This window comes from Acromyrmex echinatior, chromosome 16 (assembly GCF_024713525.1).
Source record: "Acromyrmex echinatior isolate Ae372 chromosome 16, ASM2471352v2, whole genome shotgun sequence".
Classification (NCBI taxonomy): domain Eukaryota; kingdom Metazoa; phylum Arthropoda; class Insecta; order Hymenoptera; family Formicidae; genus Acromyrmex; species Acromyrmex echinatior.
The window spans coordinates 9,576,039-9,602,282 of record NC_141867.1 but is presented as its reverse complement, the minus strand read 5'-3'; the positions used below and the strand labels follow the sequence as shown (position 1 = coordinate 9,602,282).

Sequence of the window (26,244 nt, the reverse complement as noted above, 5' to 3'; positions counted from 1 at the left end):
AACGTTAATATATTTACATAATTTTCAAGGAAAAATGTATCAAATAATTTTGTGGCATTACAAATAATAGAATATCTCGGAAAACAAAATATTTTGTTGTCATAAAATTTTATACTATATCTATTTAAATGTCTATGCCTTGCAGTTAATCTCCTAATGAAAAGAATATTTTCATAGATTTACGAACGCCTATATTTACTCGCTTGTATATTGTAATTATAGGTTAAAACAATTCTTTAATTTTCTGAAGAACGTTTTATTCTTTTTTATTTACAGATTCTGAAGAATTAATATATGACGACATCACCGAAGCTTTATTACGAGACGTTCCGTTCGAATAAATTTCTTCATAAATCTCGTAAACCTTACCGATTACGCTGGCACACAAACTTAAGATCAAATCATGGAAAAATAGTCTTCTTGTTACTTGAATTGAAGATGAACGTCTGTCAAGTGCGTCAACTAGTCGGAACTTCTATCACTTAATATCATCTCCCTATATAACTCTTTGATCAAGAAGAAAAACTAAAGAACGATCAACGCACAGTGGCGAAAATTGCCATTGTGCGAGCATGACCGCAAAACCAACATTCGCTCCGACGGAGATCTCTTCTTTCGACGTGACATCGTTATTAGATGTCACTTCGATCGAAGAGAATCCTCGTGCCAATAATACCGAGGTGAACGAAATGGAGATCAACTGGTCAGACATGCCCTCAGCAATCGTGAAGATCTGCATCCTCGGTTCAATCATCACCACAGCGTTGTTCGGTAATTTGTTAGTGATGGTGTCCGTAATACGGCACAGAAAGCTACGAATTATTACCAATTATTTCGTAGTCTCGTTAGCACTAGCGGATATGCTGGTGGCGATGTTTGCGATGACCTTCAACGCTAGCGTGCAGGTGACCGGCAAATGGCTTTTCGGCTATTTCATGTGTGACGTTTGGAATTCTTTAGATGTCTACTTTAGCACTAGCTCAATACTCCACCTAATGTGCATCTCGGTAGATCGATATTATGCGATCGTGAAGCCACTCAAATATCCCATCAACATGACGAAAAGAGTAGTGGCATTTATGCTATTAGCCTGTTGGGTGTCGCCGGCCATCATTTCCTTCGTGCCAATCTTCTACGGCTGGTACACTACGGAAGAAAACAGCGTGCATAGGCATAAGCATCCAGAACTCTGCGAATTTAAAGTCAACAGAATATATGCTATACTGTCATCAAGCATATCCTTTTGGATACCGTGTACCATCATGGCGGTCACATATTTTGCTATATTCAAAGAGGCTAACAAGCAAGAAAAGCAGATGCACAGCAGAATGGGTAACGCTATGTTGCTCAGTCACAGACCGAGTAAAGATCTTAATAATTTAAATGGTGAACTGAATAGCGCTGGATCGTCAAAAACTCTGACTTTAAATGAAATAAACACCGAGCATTTACATACACCGACAAAAGATAAACATATGATGAAGATGAAAAGAGAACACAAAGCAGCGAGAACGTTAAGTATCATTATGGGCACTTTCATCCTTTGCTGGTTACCATTTTTTCTTTGGTATGTGTGCTGTTAACAACTAATTTATAAATGAAATATTACATGTTAATGTGTTAAATTGCTAAAAATTAATTAATTTGCTGTATTCTTAATCATAATAGATTACTCTCTTTCTATTCAACAGATGAATTAAATCTATCAATACTTTATTTTTTTTAATGTATAATTGATTATATTGGTAAAATGCTTAACTTATGCAAATTAAACTGTTTAGTGATCTATTATGAAATAAAATAAAATTAGAAAAGTGATGATTCTCAATCAGAGAAAAAGTCAAAAATGTACTAAAACATTTTTCGCATGTAAAGTTCTTTTTAAAAAAAACCAATTACAAAAATCAAAAACATGAACGTTTTCAGTTACTTTCGAGACAAAATAACTTTTAACTATGTATACTTTAACTATGTACAACATAAATTATCTAGTGTATCGTCTATCGAAAGTATGATAGCCATTTATATCAACGTGTATCAAAAATATACGTGTCTATCAAAAATATAATAATTATATATAATAAAAAGTTTTTATATATTAAATAGAAAAAATTTATAGTTTCTACGAAAGTTAATTGTAAAAAAGGGAAATTAATTTTTTTATTAAAATGGATATTTTAATTTTATTTCATACAGATTCTAGTAAAAGACAAATGAGGATAACTAAGAAAATGAGAGAGAGAGAGAGAGAGAGAGAGAGAGAGAGGGAGAGAGAGAAAGAGAAGAAATATATATATTAAATCAAATTCATTATGTTGTAATTAGTATTATTAAAAATATAAGTTTAAACCGAAAAAGTATATTTTTAATTTCAATTTTAATTACAGTTTTAAAATTTAATTTTTTTAAAAACGAAATTATAAAGAATATAATAATTTGTTTTTTTATGTAAAGTGTACTTTTTCTGATTTTTCTATGAATCACAAATTAAATAAAATCGAAATTTAAACTTTATTTTTTAAAATTAAATATACAAAATAACAGAATAATTTTACAGAAACTTAAAATAAGCATTGAATTTGAATAAATTAGTTCTCATATTTTCCATTTTTTTCAAAGTTTGAATTTAATTTTTTGTCTTTGTATTTTCAACATTTATACACATAAATAATTATTAACTTAATTGTCAGGTACGTCACTACAGCGCTTTGCGGCGAGACTTGTCCATGTCCCAACATCGTGATTGCGATTCTATTTTGGATTGGGTATACGAATTCAGCATTAAATCCATTGATTTATGCATATTTTAATCGCGACTTTCGAGAAGCGTTTAAAAATACCTTGCAATGTGCTTTCTGTTCGCTCTGTAAACGAGAGCCATTGGATCTCGAAGCACTGGATTTTCGTCGACCATCCCTCAGGTACGAATTGGTCTGACAAATTAAGGTATGCATTTTATTTTATCACTTTATCTTTTTGAAATTTCATTAAAATTTTATTTGTTTTACTACTCTATTATTATTTACTCGATAAATTTAAGTCACCTTTGAAACACATTCAAAATTAATTAAAATGATTCTGATGGAAACTTTTTACTGAAATTTTAATAAATAATTATATTTATGTATGTACTGAGAATTGCATATTGAATGCAATTGACCCACTCCAATATTATCATATTAAAATTTTATTAACAATTCAATATAAAATATTAAGATTATGAAGAATTCAGTAAATTTCAAAATAAAAATCAATGAACGCAATAAATTTAATTAGAGAAGAATTACGTTTAAATCTGCAATATATATGTATATAGATGCGCAGTATTTTTGTATCTGCTACTTTGTAACTATTATTAAGTCGTAACTAGTAATCAATTAATCAAATTATTTATTTATTTTATATTTCAATATTGGCTCCTATACATAGAATATAGTAACGCTTACACAAGGCTGGGTAATACTTAAAATAGTTCTATTTTAAATATATATTTAACATGTAAATGGCATTTTACATTTTCCATTTTAAATAGTATTTGGAAAATCATTTTCATTTTACATTTGAAATGAAATCATGTCTATCATTCAACCATTTATAAAATAGGTAAATGCCAAATGGGTTTTTTATATTTTCGTAAATTTTCCTTGGAATCATGTATATGAATCAAGTCCCATGATTGGCCAAAGGTTTTTATAAATATTCAAACTGCAAATTAATCTGTAAAAAGAAAATTAATTCCAGATAGTCCATAAATATCAAATCTTAATTAAAAAATAAATGTTCCAGTTTTATTTAAAATATTATGTAGATTTCTAAAAATGTACATTACTCTTAACATCTAATTTTGATTGTAACCGACACTTCTCGTATTAATTTGATTTGTTCAAGTAAACGATCGCATTTCCAAATTATATCATATTAAAAAATTTTAAATAATCTCATCAGAAATACTTTATTTATAATACTATAATCAGGGCTTCGAATTCCATTAAAAATAGATTTTAAACGTAAAATATTTTTAAAAAATGTGTACTACCCTGGCGGAAAGTTTTTACGAAAAGATACATAGATTCAAATAAGATTTTAGAAATTCTTAGTTTTTCGTAGATATTCGTAGTGGGACGTAGAGTAGCATTATTTGAAAAACCAAGAAATCCTCTCACCTCAAACAATATTACTCTACGTCTCGCTACAAATATTTATGAAAAACTGTAGATTTCTGAGATAAACAAACCTCACTCTATGTCCCATTATGAAAAATTAAGAATTTCTAACATCTTGTCTCAATCTATATAGGTTTTCTGTACATTTTTGTAAAATTTTTTTTTACTAGGAAAACGATTTTGAAAACTATTTAAAATACCTATTTAAAATGGATTCGAAAGACCTATTTTGCATTTTAAATACACTTTTTAAAAGTATTTACAATTAGTATTTTAAATACAATTCGAAAGACATTTTACCCTACGCTTACACTGCGGCAGAAATTGGCGCGATAACCAATCAATTTACTTTTTTCATAAAAGCGAAAAATGATTGGCTACTGCATCGACTTCCACCGCATGTTGCTGTATGTATACAAAAATCGAGTCACTATCAATATTGCGTATGACAAATCTTTTGAAAATGTTATAGTTGACTAAAAAATTGAGGATTTCTGCAAACTTAAAAACTTCCCCAGGCAGAAATGATAATGAATGTCGATTCGATGTCGATTCCATTATCAGTTCTGGGTTCATTATTATATTAGGTGCGCAACTAAGTTCTCGCTGTTATTTTGATGCATTTTCATCAAAATAACAGCGAACTTAGTTGCGCACCTAATATAATCAATCGCTTTTAGAAAATTTGTTATATGATAAATTAATATCAATCTTTAGAGAAATTAAATTCGTGAATTTTTCCGTTCACTTCATTAGAATGAGAAACATACTAATGTTGTGCTGCACTGATACAGTATCAGTGCGCTCAGTGCCCTGATAAAGTGAATGGTAAATACTCACAAAATGTTGGTATTAGCAATGGATCACGACAGCGATAATCTTTTGGCATCTCTTAAGAAAGCACCCGTGAAAGTCTCAAAAGTATAAACCAAATTATTTGTTGTTTTGTTTTCTGTAATTGGCTTCAAGGCTTCAGAACTAATATCATCTAAATTTTTTGAATATTGGCTAATGAATGTTGGCTTGAATTTTTGCTAATATTGGCTGATATTAGCTTATCTTGGTTAATTAATTGACTAACACTTTTAACTAATATTGTATAGCTAAAACTTTCTTAATTTGAACATTTTAATTCTAGTGTTTCGTTTTCATTATCTTTTAATATATTCATTAATTTTTCTTAGAATTTATAGTATTTCAACATATTTCAATATACAACTTATGTTAATAAATCTATAAAAATATTGTATGGTTTGCATTACTTTCCTTTTTTTCATACATTTTTAAGAGAATTATGTTTAGAATTAAAATATTTCAGCATAGTTGAGTGTTCAATTTCTTTGAATATATCTAAAAATATTAAAATATTTGCATTATTTTTCGTTATTTTTTATTTCTCTTCGTTGTTTTTTATTTATTTTCTCTAAAATTCATAGTATTTTAATATTAAAAAAGTATTTTAATATTAAAAATAGTACTAAAGTATTCAATAATATTTCGATTATTTTCATTTCACATTTCCACGATTTTACAGTTGATTTCAGCAATTTATTTCCACCAGGGAAGAGACAGTTATTATATATTTATAAAATTATAACTTCTTGATTTTAGCATAATTAAATAAAAAGATAATTTTAAATTTATACAAAGTAATGATATGCCTATTTTGAATATCATAATTTCGAAAACTATAAATTTATTTTTTATTTTCATATAGTCACATCAAGTTTTTATTAAATTTAATGATACAATTTAATCACATGTATGCATTTTTATCTATTTTTTAATCATTAAAATAAAGTGTCATATATATCATCAGTATCATGATATTACAATATATTGCCATATATACAGGGTGACTTTTAACATTTCGTCATCGATCATGAGCAGGTAGAGTGAATCGAACTGAGTCGAAAAGTCATCTACCATTTTGCAGTTTACGCAATAGTTAATGAGATATTAATTACTAAAAATTGCCAAATATTGGTCTTATAAATATTGGTCTTAATAATTTTTTTACTCAAATACTATCAACTTATAGAAAAACTGCAAAAGACAAAAATTGTTTATTTTCTTTTCATAGAACTCTAAAAATTTTTTCAGAATTTTTTTATCAGCTTAGTACTGCATTTTCTTATTTTTATCAACATGAGAAAATACAGTATTAAAAAATTCTGAAAAAAATTCTCAGAACTTTATGAGAAGAAAAGAAATAATTTTTGTCTCTTACAGCTTTTCTATAAAGTTGATAGTATTTGAGAAAAATTATTCAATATCAATATTTGGCAATTTTTAGTAATTAATATTTTGTTAACTATCGCGAAAATTGCAAACTAGTAGAAGACTTTTCGACTCAATTCAATTCACTCTACCTGCTCATGATGGGTGACAAAATATATTAAAATCATCCTGTATACAACAAAAGCATATTTAATTTATTTTTTGAAAAAATATTAAACAATTAATTAAAAATGAACACAGAAATTATTCGTCTAACTAATTAGAATGACTAGAAAAGGTAATATGTTGTATGTTGAAATTAATATTAAAAATAATCTCTAAATAATGAATATTGATTTCTTTGATATGCTATTGAAATTAATTGTGTTTGAATCAATTCGTCACATAAAAATTATATAAAATATCATAGAAATTGGTGCAACAATATTATTTATTGACATTATCGCATTATTGTATTTTGTGTGTCAATATAATTATTGCGACAATGTTTTATTGCCACTAATAATAAATAGTTATGTTTTGCATTAGAAATAATGCAACGAACAAAGAATAAAATACGCAAGGCATTTGGTTCCGATGACTAAGGCGTTATATTTGCAGTTCTAAGAAATGATCATTAAACTCATAAGTTAAATCTAATTTAATACGTGTGGATGTATGGCGTCATGTATCTCCATTTTCATTCCCTGCACCAATTACTCTATTATTCTGTTCAATTACATATACTGCGTATCTCGCACGAGCTGCATCCGCATGGTGTGACGATTAAACTGACAACTATATGAGAAAGAGATATTAAACGGAATGTTTATCTTTTCGTTATACACAACAAATGATTTTAACGCGCTGGTTTTTGTTTGAAAAATATTACGTAATATTAAAACATGATAATTTCTTGATTTTTCAACGAAAACTTAATCTACCTATTCAGATCAACTTGCATAAATCTGATATATTAATAGTTTAATATACAAGCAGACAAATAAAGAAAAGTTCATTTTTATTATATATTTACATTTAACGTTACAATATACATAAATATAGAAGCTATGTGCTTTGAGGATTACCATCGCATCCATTTCTTTTATATTAATTTTTTCTTGGTAAAAAGACTTATGTATAATTTATCATTTTATTAATATCTACAATATTATTCGTATCAAATAAACAATTATTTGACTTTTACTTTTTTAATATAAACTTAGAGTTAATATAAACTTATAAAGATGTAGAATGCGCAAATATATTTTTTATTTGTCGTATACAAGATGGCCTATGTACAAATTTAAATTGTGTTAATTTATCTAGCAAAAAGATTGACTAAAAGATTAAATTATCTTCATAAATTTTTTTTGAATAATTTACAGTTATACAATTAAATTATATAAACAATTGTATTCGATTTTTCCGAAATAACTCTGTTTAATTTTGTTTTAGATACGACGATCGCACCAAGAGCATATACTCAGAAACATACATAAAGAACATTGATCGACGAAGATCAAGTGAATTTGGCAGCAGTCTTTGAGACGAAACTACGTTCCCAAGATTCTAAAAGCGAGTGCAAAAAATACCAATAACATCTATATACAACATTCATCATATATATAAATAGACGCGTTCATCAATTAAATATAACTAACATACACACAACACAATGCGCGCGCGCAAACACAATCATATCGAGACATTATTCAACACTTTGCCAAATAGATGAAAATGAAGAGGATAAAAAGAGTCATCGATTTTTTTTCACGGTGACAATAAATACACACGAATATGTTGAATATCTTATATAAAGCTGGAAATAAGCATGTATACATAGATTATATCATATTGCCAAAGTTAGATTTTTAAGCTTTTGTAGCTAATGAAAAGTGTGTCGTGTTTCGTAAGAATCAATAAAATCGTGCCTGTGGAAGAACATAAGAGATTCCGACTGAACGAACTTTGCTTAATACGAAATGGCTTCTGCGAATATTTTCGTAAGATACCTAAATGAATATAATTTTAAAAAGCCACGAGGGAGTCTTATTGGTCCCATATAAATCTCTTAATATATTTTCTTATAAAAGTTCTAAGATGTAATTCTTTCCCATCTTTGATGGCCTCTTTTTGATCTGAATCTCATGATTTTACTGATAAAATTGGTTTTCTTTTCTACATTATAATAATTCTTGTAATAATTTTGTTTTATTTTGTAGAAACAATCTGATTTGATTATTTCAAATTACTACCGAATTTTTGTGATTTGATTGATGTATCATGACGAAAAAAATGACATACAAATACATATGTATGCACATATGTATACATATACATACATATGCGCATATACAAATATAATATAATTGAAATGAGAATGTGTGTGTGTGTGTGTGTGTGTGTGTGTGTGTATGCTGGGATCGATTCTATACAAATACTCACTCATAGATATAAAAGTAATCGTGTTTATTTAATATCTCACGCCATGACGCTTCGCTTGTCTTAGCGCCGAGACACTATTGTGTCTCCAGATTTAATTCAATTTATTATTTATTAATTTAATTCAAAATGATAATATATTTATAATGATTCTAAATATATCTTATTATTAATCCTCCGTGAACCAGGTGGAATATGATATACCCCAGCAAGATGAATTTCTATAACTTTTTAAAAAATACCACGTGCATGTTGCCGGTTTCGTGCAACTGGAGAATGCGTTGTTATCGCAATCTACTAAATTGTAGTATATTTATAATGAAGTATAGCACGGAGTATGAGATATACCCACATATGATTCATTTTCCACTTGGTTCACGGAGGATTAAAGTATCGTTTTTTGTTATTAAATTTCTTGTTATTTATTACTGTTTCAAGAAAGTTATTCGTGGAAATTAAACAATACATTTCGTTATAGTGTTAAAATAACTAAAATAAAATAAAGTATGTAAAAATTATGTGTTACTAAAAATGAAAAAGACAGATACGGAGTGATCCAGAAGCACCGTTTTAAAAATTAATCGATGCAATAGGTACTAGTCAGTATCAATGAAAAGAAGATTCATGCTCGATCTGTACATTTTAGGTCACGTTCTAATAAATGTACGATTTTAATGTCGATTAAGTTCTAATTGGCTGAGATTACAGCCACTTACATCTCTTATAACTAAAATGCTGAATACCTAGATTCTAGATTATAAACTATAAGATACTATTCTATTAGAGCATTGATTTACATATAATTCTGCAAATTACAAATATTTTACATATTTTCTCTAAATATCTTAATTCATAAATTGCCTTTATGAATTTCAATTGATTATATCAATGGTAGAACTGCAGGATTGTGATATATGGGTATTATAACATACATTCTCTATTTAAGAATCTTATATTTAGTCATATTTATCGAAAGAGTATGTAATTTTTTGGTAATTTAATAGATATCAAGAAAATTTTAACATAATTATAACCGTTATTGTTACGTATTCTTGGCCAATTGCGCCTTTGATTTTCTCTATTGATCGTCATTGATTTTCCATCTCATTGACGTCGTCACTTTGAAGTCATAAAATTAACATTCTATACATGATTGAAAATACTTTCTCAGTACTCGTTATAAATGGAATATGTTCAAGCAACTTTTGTTATACAGAAAAGGCTTGATACAAGTCACAACAGTATTATTACAATATTATATATAATGTTCATGTATTATACGGAAACGAGTTATATCATAATGTATCATGAACGTCACTCGGTGATTTGAGGCGGATTTAATTTTTATGTAAATAATATCGACATTATGTTTCAATTACGTTGTCATTATATCGAAAGATGAACGCAACGTTATGACTTTTAGTTCCTACTTTTATTATTTTATTTTTCATTCTTGTTGTGATGATAGTTACTGCTAGTTATTTCGAATAGTTACTTCCCTACTATAATACTTATATTAAAATATATATTAATTTTTTTGTTTACAAAATTTACTATTCGAACATATTGTATTAACAGAATTTACTAACTACAACAATTTTTAATAGAATTTTTTTTAGTAAATCATCGCTACCTTCATTAAATGAATTTAGTTTCTTTCTGTTTCTATCCTAGCATTCTTTCAATAAAATCTTTGAAAAAATCGTTCTCTCAATCAACTCTCGTTTCGTATAAATGGCATGCGAATGTTGAATAAATAAAAAAAAAAAATTGAAAAGACTCATTTTCCAGAATAATAAAATGATAATGATGATGATGAGCCTTTATTTGAGTCCAAACGTATTTTTATGTATACTTTTTGTTTTCTAATCGCGATTGTTTTCAGTGAAAATCACATAAAATTTGTATCGATTTAAGTCCCCGTGATATTTGTAACACCGATCTAAAATCTAGTCCAGTATAGGATAAAATAATACCATCTTTAGTCGATTAACGTCGCATTGTGTTTCGCATTGATTATCGGATGAGAATGATTAATATTAGCTTCTTATTTAACATGTATGATAATACACGCAAATGATTATTGCGACATATATTGAATGATTGGCAATTGCGACGAATTATACGATGTTTTCACTGACTCTTGCAGTTACGTATTTATGATCGAATGTGGAATAATTAAATAATTCCATACTAATTTTGCCAATTTTATTGTTGCAGTAATTAATTAAATAAAAATATTTAGTACGTACATTAAAGATGAGATGCTCAAAGATGTTATTATATCATTAATCTTGGGCTATTGTAAACTTAGATAAGTTTAATTGTTATTAGAAATGAGCAATTAGAAAAAGCTATTTTATTTGAATTATTAAACGCGCTTGTTAAACAGTGAAAATTATTGATTGTAATTTATAATAAATTTATAATTTATATTTGAAATTTGTATACCTAATGGAAACGTTTAATTGTTTGATTATTTGTTACATGTTATTATTTTAAAGATTTCTTTTTATCACTTTAATATTAAATATGCATAACAATCATACAAAAAATTATTGCTCATCTCTGATAATGATATTCTATCGACAGTAAAAAACACACACATCCACACATTAGCTATTTCAGTTAAATAATGGACAATATCGCAATATTAAATCACCTTTATGATAACATAACAAACTCTTTCTGTACTTGTCGGATATCAGTTATCATTAACTTTATTAATAATTCCTTGAATTATCATTGCAGATGACAAATCATTTAGTATAATAGAATTTGTCGAGCTCTTTATTCTAATTTATTTACTTCTAAATCTGTTTTATGTCGATTTATTGTTTCCTAAATTATTGTATATTTTATATTAAGCAATAATTTTAAGGATATCATTTTATACGTTCACAATTATTTTTAAATTATTCATATATTAATTACGTTCGTTTATAAAATGTAACACTTTCGAATTATCGGTAGTTAGCCTGTTAGTCAATATTCAAAGTTTGTTTAAATTGTTATATTGTACAGGTATGATATATATATATATATATGTTATTCGTTATTGCTTCTGTGATAAAAATTAGGAAAACTGTCGAATTTTATTATTCATTATTTGTACATAGTTGTAAATATATACATGTATTAATTCGTATTATTTCATAAAAAAAGGAAAATAATAACTGAAATGACTAGTTGTGCAACAGTAATTATACTTACTTGAAAAAAGTATTGTTCTGGTTTTTTTTTTGATAATGTATTTATTAGTTTTAAAAGCGTATTAACAATCAAATGGAATATATTAAGCGTAGAACATGTAAGTTGTAGGCAAATGATATAAAAAGGAATTTGTTTCATTAGCTTTTTATCTATTAATTTACCATGTGGCATCGGCCAATAATAAAATATATTATCATTTTCTTTATATTGTCAATTTGATTTTTTATTTTGTTGAATCTTTACTTCTCAAGAAGAAAAAAATATAAAGAAAGAAGCAATCACTAAGCAATAAAATAAACTTACATTACATCTGTATATGTACGTATATGTAGGATACTTTTTGCTAAGCGCAATTTTTTGCCAAGCGCTTTTGTGTAGATAGAACGGACTAAACTGAGTCAAAAAGTCCTCTATCATTTTATAATTGTTGCAATAATTAATAAGATATTAATTACTAAGAATCGTTGAATATTGGTTTTCAATAATTTTTTATTCAAATACTTCACAGAAAAAATTTACAGAAGAACAGCGAGAGAAAAAATTGTTTTTTTTTTTTATAAAGTTCTGAGAATTATTTTAGAAATTTTTTAATATCGTATTTTCTCATGTTGGCAAAAAAAATGTCAATATATAGGGTAACCTCCGTATATACACTTATCAAAAACTTAATTTATTTAATATTATTTACTATGTTTAAAGTAAACAAACTGTACCGGTAAAAACTTTGTACTGTCTACTATTATGAAAAGATTATTGAAAAATCAAAATATTTATTACTCATATTAAAAAATGAACTTTTTGAAACCCTTGCATTTTTTTTTGCCGTATATCTTATAGGGATATATGGCTACTAATAGAGGGAAGGGAGGGGGTTCTACGGCTCATGAAAAATTTACAAATAATGCATATAAAATGACACAATATCTTAAGGAATAAGAATGATAAATATATATATAAAATAACAGATAATAATTATATTCCTTCCTACATATAAAATACCTGAGCCGAATAAAGCCCACCTAACCTATTTTTTTTTATATTATTTATTGGGATATTGAAATAAACTTTGTAAGAATAAAATCTTTATTCCAATGACTTAAAAAATATATACATCTTTTATGGAAAAGATTTTTAAATAAACAAAAAAAAATTTTTTTTTTTAATCTGTGGCTCTTAATCTGTCTCTTTGGGCTTTATTACATGCATATATATTTATACTAAAGCCCTATCACACATAAACGAAAAATAAATTTTTTTTTAAAAGAAACTTTGTTTTTTAAAATAATAAATAATTTTTGTTAATCGTCTTTGACATTTTCTTACTTTAAACAACTTTAACTTGTTAAATTTTAACTTGAAAATATTAACAGCATTGAAAATCTGTATCTTGTAATGTAAGTCCTATACATAACTCATGGTATCATTTATTACATTTAGTACATTGCCTTATATCCTTCATACGATCTTCTTTACATGCTGTACAATACCAAGCAGCTGCTTGGTAGGAGTGAGTGATAGCTTTAGATTGAAAGTTGATTTGACTTTTTGTCACATTGCTTTTTGAAAAGATTTTTAGTTACTTTTTGTGCTTTGTAATTTAATGCTTTTTTTCTTTGCGAGCTTCCAGCTGAGAAATCTTTGCGTATTGGAGTTGATATAAGTTTATGTAACGACGTTTTTGAAACAGTCGATTGAATTTCTTTATTCTTGTTTAATAATTCGGCTAATGGAATGTCTTCATCATTACTGACTATTAATGAATTTACGCAATGTTTGGAGTTTGATTTTCTATTGTTGGACGCTCTGTTAGAACTGATGGAGCAAAAGCAGAATCTGAAATGGCTTCAGGATCAAATGGATACAACCCTACAACTCTAAATCTAGTTGTTATATTAGATTGAGTCATGCATTTTGACTACACTTCTGAGAACACTATATTAAAGCTTGTTTTGTTGAATTGTCTATCTGGATGTTTATTTTGATATTTTAGAAATTCCTGATCTCAATGATGCTCAAAAGATCTATAAACTGATTTATCAAATGGTTGTAATTCATGGGTAATGTTGAATGATAAACAATACAATATCGTGTTTGTCAGCAGTTTGCACAATTGTGTAATCAAGGTGAGGGGCATCAAAAACAAGCAAAATATTTCCAGCAAATTTGAAAGAAGCAAAGTGATTCAAGAATTGTATAAAAAGCTCAGTAGTCATGAAATCTTTTGGTGCCTTACTTATTATGCTTCCTAGTGGTAAATTATCAGTGAACTCTGGCTTTTCGCGTTTACCTTTAAAGATAATCATAGGTGGGATCACGTTATCTACAGCTGACACACAATCAACTACAATGACATTTTCAGCATGTTCATTTGCGATGAAGTAGACGCGTTTGGCAGCTTTTTGAGTTAAAACAGATGGTTGATGATGCATTGTCAATCTACAATCTTTTTCGTCCATGTTAAAAATCCTTTCCGGCTTAAATTTTATATCTTCTGTCAAAAGATTATTAAGCTTTTCAAACTGGTTTTTTACGATAAATTTGTTCAATTTTTGAACACGAACTTGGTTCATAAATTGTGCCTTCCTTTTCGAAATTTCAAGATTGCGTTTTAGAAATCTGCAAGCTATGATTTGCCTGCTGTGCACGTAATAGTGTTAAACGTATGAGGAATTTCATGTAATATGCAAAACTTGTATATCTGTAAAGATACAGTATGAAACGATAAGATTAAATTTAATTAAATAAGAGAAATTCTACATTCAGTCAAAGTAGATCTTAGTAATGAAGTATTTCTGTTAATTTTATTAACGTTTAAGCAGTAAAAACTGCTTTAACAATATATATACAATATAAAAATCTTTTATAAAAAATTTTTATAAATCTTCTATATATATATATCTTTTATAAAAAAATCTAAATAAGCAAAAATAATTTCTCTTATTTAATTAGATTATATACCTGATATTTTAACATCTTCAAAGTTATAGGCCAATATCTGCCATCCGCAAAATCCGCTGTGATAAATCTTTCTCTTGCTCTATGGTAAGAATACTCTTTCCTAGACTTTTAAAGGTATACCAGATTTTATATGATTACGCAAAGTCCTACGAGGAATTCCATACCTTTCGCAAATAGCTCTCTGTGAGAATTTACTCCGTTCAACTGCTTTAAGAACAGCTTCCATGAACTCGGTGTTCCAATTTTCAGCACGTTTTTTTATTTGCGTCTTTTTAGTTTCAGCCATAATACTATCTTCAACAAAAAAAAAAGTGAATATTAAAGTCACTTATTCAGTTGCAAAATCGCAAAACAATCAACAAAATATTCAATAAATTGATATTAATTGTATCTACATTAAGGATGCAATTCAAACTAACATTGTATAAACATCAGTTTATCCTTGTTGTCTCTCAAATATTAGACAAGGAAAAATGATGCCTACAAGCACTGTAAGCGCAAAACGGAATGCATTCAATGAGAAGTGAGAGCAAATTGTTGACAAAATCGAGCAAAGCGTATTGATATAGTCTTACATAACCTAATATATCAGGTTATCAACAAGCTTTGCATAGATTGTGTGATAATATATCCTATTATATCAGCAGATTTTGTTATGTATTTGCTAATTATCATTCAGTATAACAGATGTTACATCAAATTTGGTACCTTTTCGACAAAATTTGTATTAAACGAGCTCTTGTTTTGAAGCTTAGCTGAGTGATGACCATTGTTATGGTTATGGTTCATCTAATAAGGCCCAGGAACTATTTTAATGGGCCTTATTTGATGAATGTGTCGTTTCTAAACAATGTATTTATTCTTAAAAAATGATATATATAATTCTCATTTTTATTGATTAGGAAGTTGCATAATATTATAATATGCTATAATAAATTATAAAATATCGTATATGTAATGAACTTTTGGGAATACTTACAATTTATTACAGCGGATATTTATAAAAACGTCACGAACATCCACCTCATCACAAAGTTTACATATTAAAAAAATGAGTTGTTGCTGATTCTAGTTCTCTAGACTTCTTCTTATCGGCCCTATGACACATCTTTTAAGCATATAATTTAGGCATAAAGTGCATTTATAAGCAGTAATTTAAAAAGTGGGTCATATTTTGTGCCTTTTTCGGCTTAGATACCTTATTATAAGCGTTATGACATGAAGTACATATTTTATATAATGCGTTTATTGCATTTAGTGTATTGAATTTAATCTGCGTACTTTGTATGCATTGAGTATAAAACGACCGCTAAAAATACCGTATATCCCAAATAATTAAGATATGCAAGACAAGTTAAACAAAGTACTTGTATTTTGCTATACAATATGCTTTATTGTTCCTCTACACGTATGTACCATGAAATAACCAATAGGTCTCTTTTACGCCCTACAACAATTATTTTATGAGATTTTCATTATTTGACATTGTGCAAGTCAGATGCTTGTTATTTTTGCAAATTTGCTTATAATAACTTATAAAATAAAAAGACTATTATATTGTACCACGAAATGAACTACAGTCTACATTTTTTTCTCGTTGTGTATTATTGGACTCTTAACATATTTACTAAGAATTTTCTTATGACTTTGTTAATTCTTGATAAAAATGACTCGCAGCGTATTACACAGAAAGAAAAATTTTATATTAAGGAATTGTAAGAATATTGTAAGACCATGTACAGATTTTTAATTTAGAACGATGTTTATATTATTGTAAGATTACATTGAAAATGACTCGATTGAAGTTGAAACGTTTGTTTATTTTAATTGTTTTAATTTTGTATTTAATTGTATTAATTTTGCTTATTTAAATTAAAATTTTTGTATACGTTATTGGCTCTTTGCCCTTCTTGTATACTATCTTTTAATTATTTTATGTAAATTATAATTTATGATGGCGCGACTTATTATAGTGACACTTATCGATTGAACTCACAATAATTTCATTAATATTAACAGTAAAAAGCTGAAAGCATAACACAATACTGATATAACATAAAGGCATGTAACAGAACAGTTGCGGGAAAATTATCCCCACTCCTTCTGTTTCTTTGACTTCTGCGATGTATTGACTGAAGTTATCTCATAATAAAAAGCAATACTAAAAAGTTGATAAAAAATCTGATAAAAAATTCTTTTTCAAGAGCTCCAGAGAAAAAATATACAATTTTTGTCTGTTGCTGTTTTTCTGTTGATGGTATTTCAGTAAAAAATTGTTGAAGACCAACATTCAGCAATTTTTATTTATAGGTAATTTATAGGTAATTTGTATTTATAGGTAATTAATATTTCGTAACCATTGCAAAAAATGCAAAATAGTCCACATAAAAACGCTTGGCAAAAAATTGCGAGATACTTTGTATATAGTGTGAAAAATTATTTAATTTAATTTTATTAGACAATAATAATTTTATAGAGACAATTTATTTGCAAATTTATGTTTCAATATTATTTTATAAAAACATATCACATCACGTTACGAGAAAATGTGTACGAAAATTTTATAAGTACAGATAATAATTTCTCTTTTGCATCATAATGTATGCATCACAGTTCCAAAAAGTATGTTGAGTGTATCATAAATCAATTTGTAAATTAAAAATCCCATGTTACTAATTAAAAGTATGAATGTTATATTCAATATTTGAATTTGAACTTTTTACGCCGTACACATATAATGTGCGTGTGTGTGTGTGTGTGTGTGTGTGTGTGTATGTGTGTATGTGTGTATGTGTGTGTGGCGTGTGTGCGCGCGCGCGCGTGTGCGTATGTGTGTGTGCGCGTGTGTGTGGGTGCGTGCGTGCGTGCATGATGCGTGTGTGCGCGCGCGCGTATGGGTACGTGCGCCCACGTTTTGTTCTTTTGTTTCTTGTAATCTTATAACAGTATCTATTTAGCACAAGCTTGAATAACTATTTAAAATATAAATTATACACATCTATATATGTACACACACACACACACACACACACACACACACACACATATGTGTGTGTGTATGGGCCATTCTACGTTAAATTGACGGTCTTCGTCACCGACATTTTCCGATTTTTTAATATATTCTTCATATGAAATACGTATTCAGTTATTTTTTTAGATTTTTATTTTTATTAGTTTCCTAGATATAAATTTTTTAATATTTTCAATTTATTTTTTTTTCACAAACGGTGAGTTTTCACAAACTTCTGTTTAAATTATCGAAAAATAACCACATCAGATTGTTTGTCTTGAAATTCTTTACTAGGAAGAAAATGTGAAAAAAACTTTTTGTTTCTACTTGAAAAAATTGATTGAATTCACAAAATTGATTTTTGATAAAATTGATATTTTTAATTTTTATAAAAAATTTCAAAGTAAATATTGACAATACCGGAAGCAGTGATCCGGGTCCAATGATCTTGATCTTGACATATGTTGTCAAGATCATGACCTTGAATAACCTCTAACAGGTTTTAGCCGTTGCTCGTCCTTTATTAAAAAGTTATTAACAAAAAAGTTTTAAATATAACGTTTCATTTCTTATACAGGGTTAAGTTATTATATATATTATTACATATTAAATGTAAATAAAAGTATTAAATAGTATTTAATACTGTACGTGGTTAGGTTAAAGTTAGGTTATTATATTACATATTATATAATATTATATTTGTGCGAGAGCGCACCGCGCGGAAAGATTCGAGTGAGAGAACGGCACAAGGTTGATATGATGCACGACAGTAAAGAGAACTCCGTTTCTTTTAATTTAACAAAAGAATTTTCTTTAATATAATCAGTTACAGAGTCAAAGAATATAATTAATTAAAAATTAGATTAACAAAATATCAAATGCGGTCACCTTTTCCAAAATTGTATTTGGAATCGCGGTGATGGAAAATCTCGGCGATTTTCTCGGAAAGAGTCGTTTTATCGCGATTTCACTAAGCGATTAGCGCGGCGATTTAACGAAACGGTATAGTAGCGAGACTAGGATTCTAAGAACTCGAAGAACTTTTAGAAATAAGAACTCTGAGAAGTCTAAGAATTCTAAGCGGTGTAGACGGTATAAGCGGTGTAGACTATTTTAGCAATCTGCGCAATCTGCTCAATCTGCCCAGAGGACCGGCGAGATCGAAGCATTTATTACTTCCGGTCCGGGCCGTCTTCTTGGGAGAAATCCAATTAAATTTAGCCACAATCGTAATTATCACGTGGCATTGGTTGTACACAATTGATTGGCGCTTTCGATTCTTTTCTAGCGACGTTCAACGTAACAGTCATGCGCGACAGAAAATCCGTACGCGGGATTGGTGACAGCGCGTGACGTATTCGTCGGAGCGCGGCGCTCGCGTGCGCGAATCGAATTGTTCTAGAACTTTCGATGTTCCGTTGCCGGTGCCTGTTTGCGTGTACCGAATTGTTTTGAAAAGGCTAAAGAACAATGAATCTCTGAATTGATGAGGCTTAAAGTCAGGCTCGAGATGAAATCACGAGCTCGCCTTATGCGTGCGTTCAATAACAATTACTGTCGGTCGATCGAAGGAATTCTTACCCTTTTTTTTTGAATTACCGATCTCGAACAATATTATATATCATTAAACTTTCCGAATATTTCTGAATGTTTCTGAGAAATGTTTCAATTCACCCCCCTTCCCCCTCTCCCCTGCTTAGAAGCGCACGACTTTCTATGCGAAGTGACTCCCATCCCACCTTCCCTCCTGCTTTGGAGCGCACGACTTCTACGCAAAACAACTTCTTTTTTTGTTTTTAAAGCAGTGATTTTGTAGAAATACTAAGTCTCTGCTTTAAAAACACAAATTCATTAATTTATAAATCAATTCACTGCTTTACAAACAAGTTCACGTGGATTTCGACTTTCTACGCGGAGCGACTTCCGCCTTATTTTCTTTCCCTGTCTAGGAAATTCCTAATGTACTATTCTACATAATTACATTGTCATTTGTTTTGGTGGGTATCATTTGTATTTACAAGTTTTGATCGCGCAGTTTTAGGCAGTTCTTCAAATTGTAAGCGTTATTGTTAAAATAGAGGAGGGAGGGGAGAGATTGAATGAGAGTTGCTTTGCTTAGAAAGTCCTTACGTAAACAAGGAAGGGTATAGAATAGTTTTTAATATTCTATAAAGCAGGAATAAATCATTATTTTTCAAACTTTTTTTGTTGATAATTTTTTAAAGAAGGACGAGCGACTAAAACTTGTTGGAGGTTACTCAGAGTCATGATCTTGACAATATATGTCGAGGTTAAGGTCATCAGAGCTATTCCGTTATTGTCAATATTTACCAAATTCAATATACAATTAGTAGAAATACAAAGAATTTAAGTCGCATTTGATTATGGTCAAAATTTTCGTTTCATTTTTTTTAATCTTTCAAAATATTAAATCTATTATCTATTATGTTTTTTAACCTTTCAAAGTATTAAACTTATTATTTATTTTGTTAGTAGATTTTAATTTTCTGTTACATAAATCATGTTATATCATAACGACACTTGAGAATATAATTTAATTTTACAATTATTTAGGGAATAAAGATTTATAAGAATATTATTTGAATAAAATAACATCTTTTAGAATATGTGAAGAAATTTATTAATAAAGATATTTCTATACACAGTGTTTGATAAGTAACGATACAACTCTTGCTCTAGGGATAGAGAGGACTACACTGACAAGAGAACACATCCAACGGTCCCCTTTCGATTTAAATGAGTTTTTAGTATGTTGTTTTATGAACAAAAATAGGAATATGTATTTTTTTATGTCGGTTGAGTCGCACCTTAAAGGCATGGAAATCTCCTTCCTTATTGATCAGATTGTTGTATTCAAACGCACAAGCTTTGGACATAATGCTGATTTTAGGTGAGTGTGGAGATCAATTTAGAGAAACTGGAAGAATATGGCGAAAATGATACCAGAATCACACTCTTCAGTCACGCCATATTTTTTCTCGCTTAGCTAAGCGAATTGCTAATAAAAGTATTATTCTATCTGACAAAGGTAGACAAATTCAATGCCCAATTTTTCATTTCTACGTAAAAATGAAAATAAGTGAAACAATCTCCAATGACCTTGAACTTGACAAATATTATCAAGTTGTAATCCTGAACAACATTAAAGAGATTTTAATCATTGTTTGGGTACTTTGGGCAATGCTAATGTCGGAGATACTGTAATCTTCAAGCCTTATAATTCAAAAAGTACTTAATGAACTTAATTATAGTGTTTTGGAAAGCTCTCAAAGTATGCTATAAGAATATGCAATAAAAATGAGGTATTACGTTTAAAAAAAATCGATGTAACCTTGACCTGACATTGGCAACGCTACCCAAGGTCAAACTCATACTCAATAAACACTTTGTTGCAGTAATATAACGTGGAAATTACGAATAATATAACACAAGTTACTTTTATGATACATATGCATATAATTATGTAATATTACAATGTTTAAAGTATGAAATATTACTGCTATTTAATATTGTTATATCAATGTTGTATAAATTTTTTCTGTACACATTATATAATTCAGTTACAAAACATGATTATTAAAGAAACTTCCATTGCGATAGTTTAAAAATAATTTCAAACAATTATTATCTGTTGGATTATTAAATTATTACATTAAATTATATTTTAGCTTAAATTATATGTTTAGTTTACACACACGCACGTATGCACGCATGCTTCCACACAGATACACATACACACACACACACACACACACACACGCACACACTCGCACGCATACGAAAATGAAATATTGAGCACTAATTTGTCCAAAACGTGATAATACTCAAGAAATAAAAACATATACATTTTTAATTAAAATGAAGTAGTTTATTATATATTTTTATTATGACAGTACAAATTAGTTTGGTCCGTTTTCCAAAAGATGGCTCCGGCTGTTGTGAATGGTTCATAGTGACAGCTGATTTTGGCGTTTTCAGAGAGGTTAGACATCTGCTAATAATATTCAGTTTATATCGCTTTGAGTTTCATACAAAAACCTTGATTTTTACTGTGTTTGAAATGTCGAATTTTGTGTTAACCAAGCAGCATTTGCGGGAGGTTCTAATTTTCTGCTTTAATTGGAAGAAAAATGCAGCTGAAGCCCATCGAATGCTTGTCGAAGTTTATGGTGAAACTGCTACAACTGATAAATCATGTAGGGAATAGTTTCGACGTTTCAAAGATGGAGATTTCAGCGTTGAAGACAAGCCTCACTCTGGACAGCCAAAAAAATTCGAAGACAAAGAATTAGAGGCATTACTCGAAGAAGATCAGAGTCAAACGCAAGAGGAGCTTGCAGAATCATTGGGAGTAACTCAACAAGCCGTTTCTGCACGATTGAGAGCCATGGGAATAATTCAAAAACAAGAAAATTGAGTGTGAACTGAAACCGAGAGACGTTGAAAGGCGATTTTTCACTTGCGAACAGCTGATTCAAAGACAACAAAGAAAAGGTTTTTTGCATCGGATTGTGGAGATGAGAAGTGGATATTCTACGACAACTCCAAGAAGAAAAAATACTACGCTAAGCCCGATCCATCGTTGCCATCGACCTCAATATCAACACCAAAGCCGAACATTCATGGTTCGAAGATCATGCTCTGTATCTGGTGGGACCAAAAGGGTGTTGTTTACTATGAGCTGCTGAAACCTGGCGATTCCATTACGGGCGATCGGTATCGGCTATAATTGATTCGTTTGAGCCGTGCATTGCGAAAAAAACGGCCGGAATATGAGTAAAGACATGATAAAGTTATTTTTTTTCATGACAACGCTTGGCCTCATGTCACAAAAGTCGTAAAAAAATATTTGGAAATGCTCAAATGGAATATTTTACCGCACCCGCCGTATTCTCCGGACATTGCTCCTTCTGATTATTGGTTGTTCCGAAGGATGCAGCACGATTTGGCAAGTCCACTTCTTTCGCAGAAATCGAAAATTGGCTCCAAAATTGAATCGCCTCCAAAGATGAGTCATTTTTTCGAGATGAAATTCGAAAATTGCCTGAGAGATGGGAAAAAGTAATAACCAGCGATGGACAATACTTTATTTAATCTGTTCATTCATTTTGTTTTGAAATGCATTTTTGAACACAAAAAACAGACCGAACTAATTTGTACTCTCAATATGTTATATATTATAACTTTACAATACTACTGTGTACAATATTCTACTGCAGTGTAATAATATTACTTGAAAATATATTTGTTGTAGAGTATTATACACAATAGAATTGTGTATAATAACAATTATATATAGCACACATTTTATAAATATTACAACATATTGTACATTATATTCCCTAGCAATTATATCTTGCATGCAGTTATGTTTTATACGAGTATATTCGTATATTTATATTTTTATTTTAGACTTTTATATTTTAACTCTATATTATTCGAATAAAATAAGTAACCAAACTCTCTAAGAATGTTAAAAAACAAAAAGGCGAATGAGAGTTTTTTGCGCGGTTGTTAGTGCGAAAATAAAAATCGTTTATTGTTAAAAAATTATAGTATAATTAGTTACACATAATTTGCTTCCGGGCCATTATCAGCATGTCTAAAACATATGTTGTAAAATTCTCACTTCTTCATGTCGAGATGGTAGAGTAGTAACTCAATCTCCTTATTCTATTGGCAATGGTTGACAATTCACTTGACTTCGACTCTGATTCCGAACAACGTACGGTGTCTCTTACAATAAGGAGAAAATTTTTCAATGCCTCCTTCTATAAAAAAATTATTTTAGAATTTATAAAACAACATCAAAAATAGTCTTAATAAATTACATGTAAGCAAACAATTAGACGTTTGGAATCGAATCATACCAATTATTAATAATCTTTCATCGAGTCTTAGTCGGATTGATTCTTTGAAGAATAAACTTGCAGATATGTGAAAAGCAATAAAATCATTTTTGAGGAACAATCATGATATTATGATTACTAGCTGATAAGAGTAATGTGACAATGAGTGGCAATGAGAAAGAAAGACTACAGACAAAAAATGCTTACATTACTAAGTAATGGAAATACATATGAGATAAAGATCCTACTAACATTTTCTCTAGAAAACTGAAAGAGTTTTTCACCAGATGGAAGAAAAAAAGAGGTCATTTTGCAACAGATTTAAAATAAATTGTAACAGTGACGTGCTTCTAAAGATCCATACCTGGCGCTTACGGTCTTCCAAAGATCCATAAACCGGGATTGCCTATAATAATTATGATCTTTGCTATCAATAGTCCATTATACTCTTTAGCAATATAAAATATTTCTATATAAAATATTTATAAAATTAATGTTGATTCATTCAGTTATAAAAAAATAGTTTTCATTTGATTGAAATTTTGAATAAAAAAGCATTAGATGATTCTATTTTAATTTCACTTGACGTTTCCCTTTTTACAAACATATCGATTGATTTGGCTCTTCTGACAGTATCTCTAACAGATGGCCTGCAATTTCAAAAATATGCAATATTTCAAAAGACGAATTTTTTATCTCCCTACAATTAAGTTTTTAATTCTTCGTTTTTTTGATAATATTATCTACAGACAAAATTTGGAATGCTTATGGACTCATCTCTATCACCAGTAATCGCGGATTTAGTATTACAAGATCTGAAGAAAAAGGCATTGAATACTTTAACTTTCCCCTTTTACATTCACTACGTAGATGACATTGCAATGGAAGCTCCAGCAAAAAAAAACAAAAATATTACAAGTTTTCAATTCGTTTCATCTTCGATTACACGATTGAAATTGATGGGGATTAAATTATTTAGATATTACTATTATCAAGAATAACAATATTCTTGAATATGATTGATATCACAAACCTTTCTTCGGTAGATATCTGAATTTCTTTTCTTAGCATCCTATTTCGCAAAAGAGAGGTACGATCATAGGAATGGTTGATAGGATCTTTTTGCTATCTCAACCTAAAAATAAAAAAATCGTAAAAAGAACTTGACCTTTGTCATTGAGACACTTTTAAATAATAACTATCCGATTGATATTATTTTTAACACAATTAATAAGCGCCTGAAATCATTATTGAATAACAAAACACGAATGATACTTCCGATGAAGATATTGTTAAGAAATCATGGCTTACAATTCCATTTGTTTCGGAGATCTCATACAAATTCAAGGACATAATTAAAGATCTTGATGTTGACCTATTTTTTAGTCTGAACACGATCAATTCTTTTATTAAAACACATAAAGATCGTTTACTTAATAAAGCAAAAAAGAACGTAATTTACAAGATATTAGGTCATCTAAAAAATATCCGCGGTTATTTGTCAATTTTTGAATGAAATTTTTCTTTAATGAAAATCAATTTTAATCAAGTATATATTGGCCATTATTATCTATAACCTTTTGCCATTTTTCGGGTAATTTCATAATTCCATCCGTGTAGAACTTTTGTGGTTTATCGGCGAAAAACTTTTTCAAGTGATTTTCGGCAGCTTTTTTGTCGGCCAATGTTTTTCCATCAAGAGAGTTCTGCAGAGATCGAAACAAATGGTAGTCAGACGGTGCAAGGTCCGGGCTATACGGTGAATGCATCAAAACTTCCCAAACAAGCTCCCTCAATTTTTGGCGCGTCATCAAAGATGTGTGTGGTCTGGCGTTGTCATGATGGAAGACAACACCTTTTCTGTTAATCAATTCTGGTCGTTTTTCCTTAATCGCTTCCTATAATCTATCCAGTTGTGAACAGTAGAGCTCTGAATTAATCGTTAGGCCATATGGTAACACCTCATGATGGATGACTCCCTTCCAATCCCACCATACACACAGCATCACCTTATTTGCCATCAATCCAGGCTTTGAAGTCGTTTGTGGTGGTTCGCCGCGCTTATTCCATGATCTTTTCCACGAACAATATTCTTGTATTTCACCCATTTTTCATCGCCTGTGATGATTTGCTTCAGAAATGGATCGATTTCGTTGCGTTTTAGTAGTGTTTCGCTGATGGAAATTCGATCAATCAAATTTCTTTGCGTTAATTCATGTGGCACCCAAACATCGAGTTTCTTTACGTAGCCAGCCTTTTTCAAATGATTCCAAACTGTCATATGGTTGATTCTTAGTGCATTGGCTATCTTCTGACAGCTCACATGTCGGTCTTACTTGACCAGTTGCAAAATTTCATCGACTTT

General features: G+C 29.3%; 1 protein-coding gene across 2 annotated transcripts in view; it reads left to right on the top strand.

Annotated features, from left to right (window-relative positions):
- LOC105153054 (octopamine receptor beta-2R) overlaps nt 1–24,789 on the top strand; it is an 83,813-nt gene extending 59,024 nt beyond the window's left edge. For both annotated transcript variants that reach the window (XM_087414503.1, XM_087414502.1), the window contains exons 2-4: nt 277–1,567; nt 2,691–2,921; nt 7,842–24,789. In XM_087414503.1, coding sequence (XP_087270629.1) covers nt 573–1,567; nt 2,691–2,921; nt 7,842–7,932 — 1,317 coding nt within the window. In that variant the 5' untranslated portion in view covers nt 277–572 and the 3' untranslated portion in view covers nt 7,933–24,789. The remainder of the gene's footprint in view (nt 1–276; nt 1,568–2,690; nt 2,922–7,841) is intronic.
- The last annotated feature ends 1,455 nt before the right edge of the window (nt 24,790–26,244 follow it).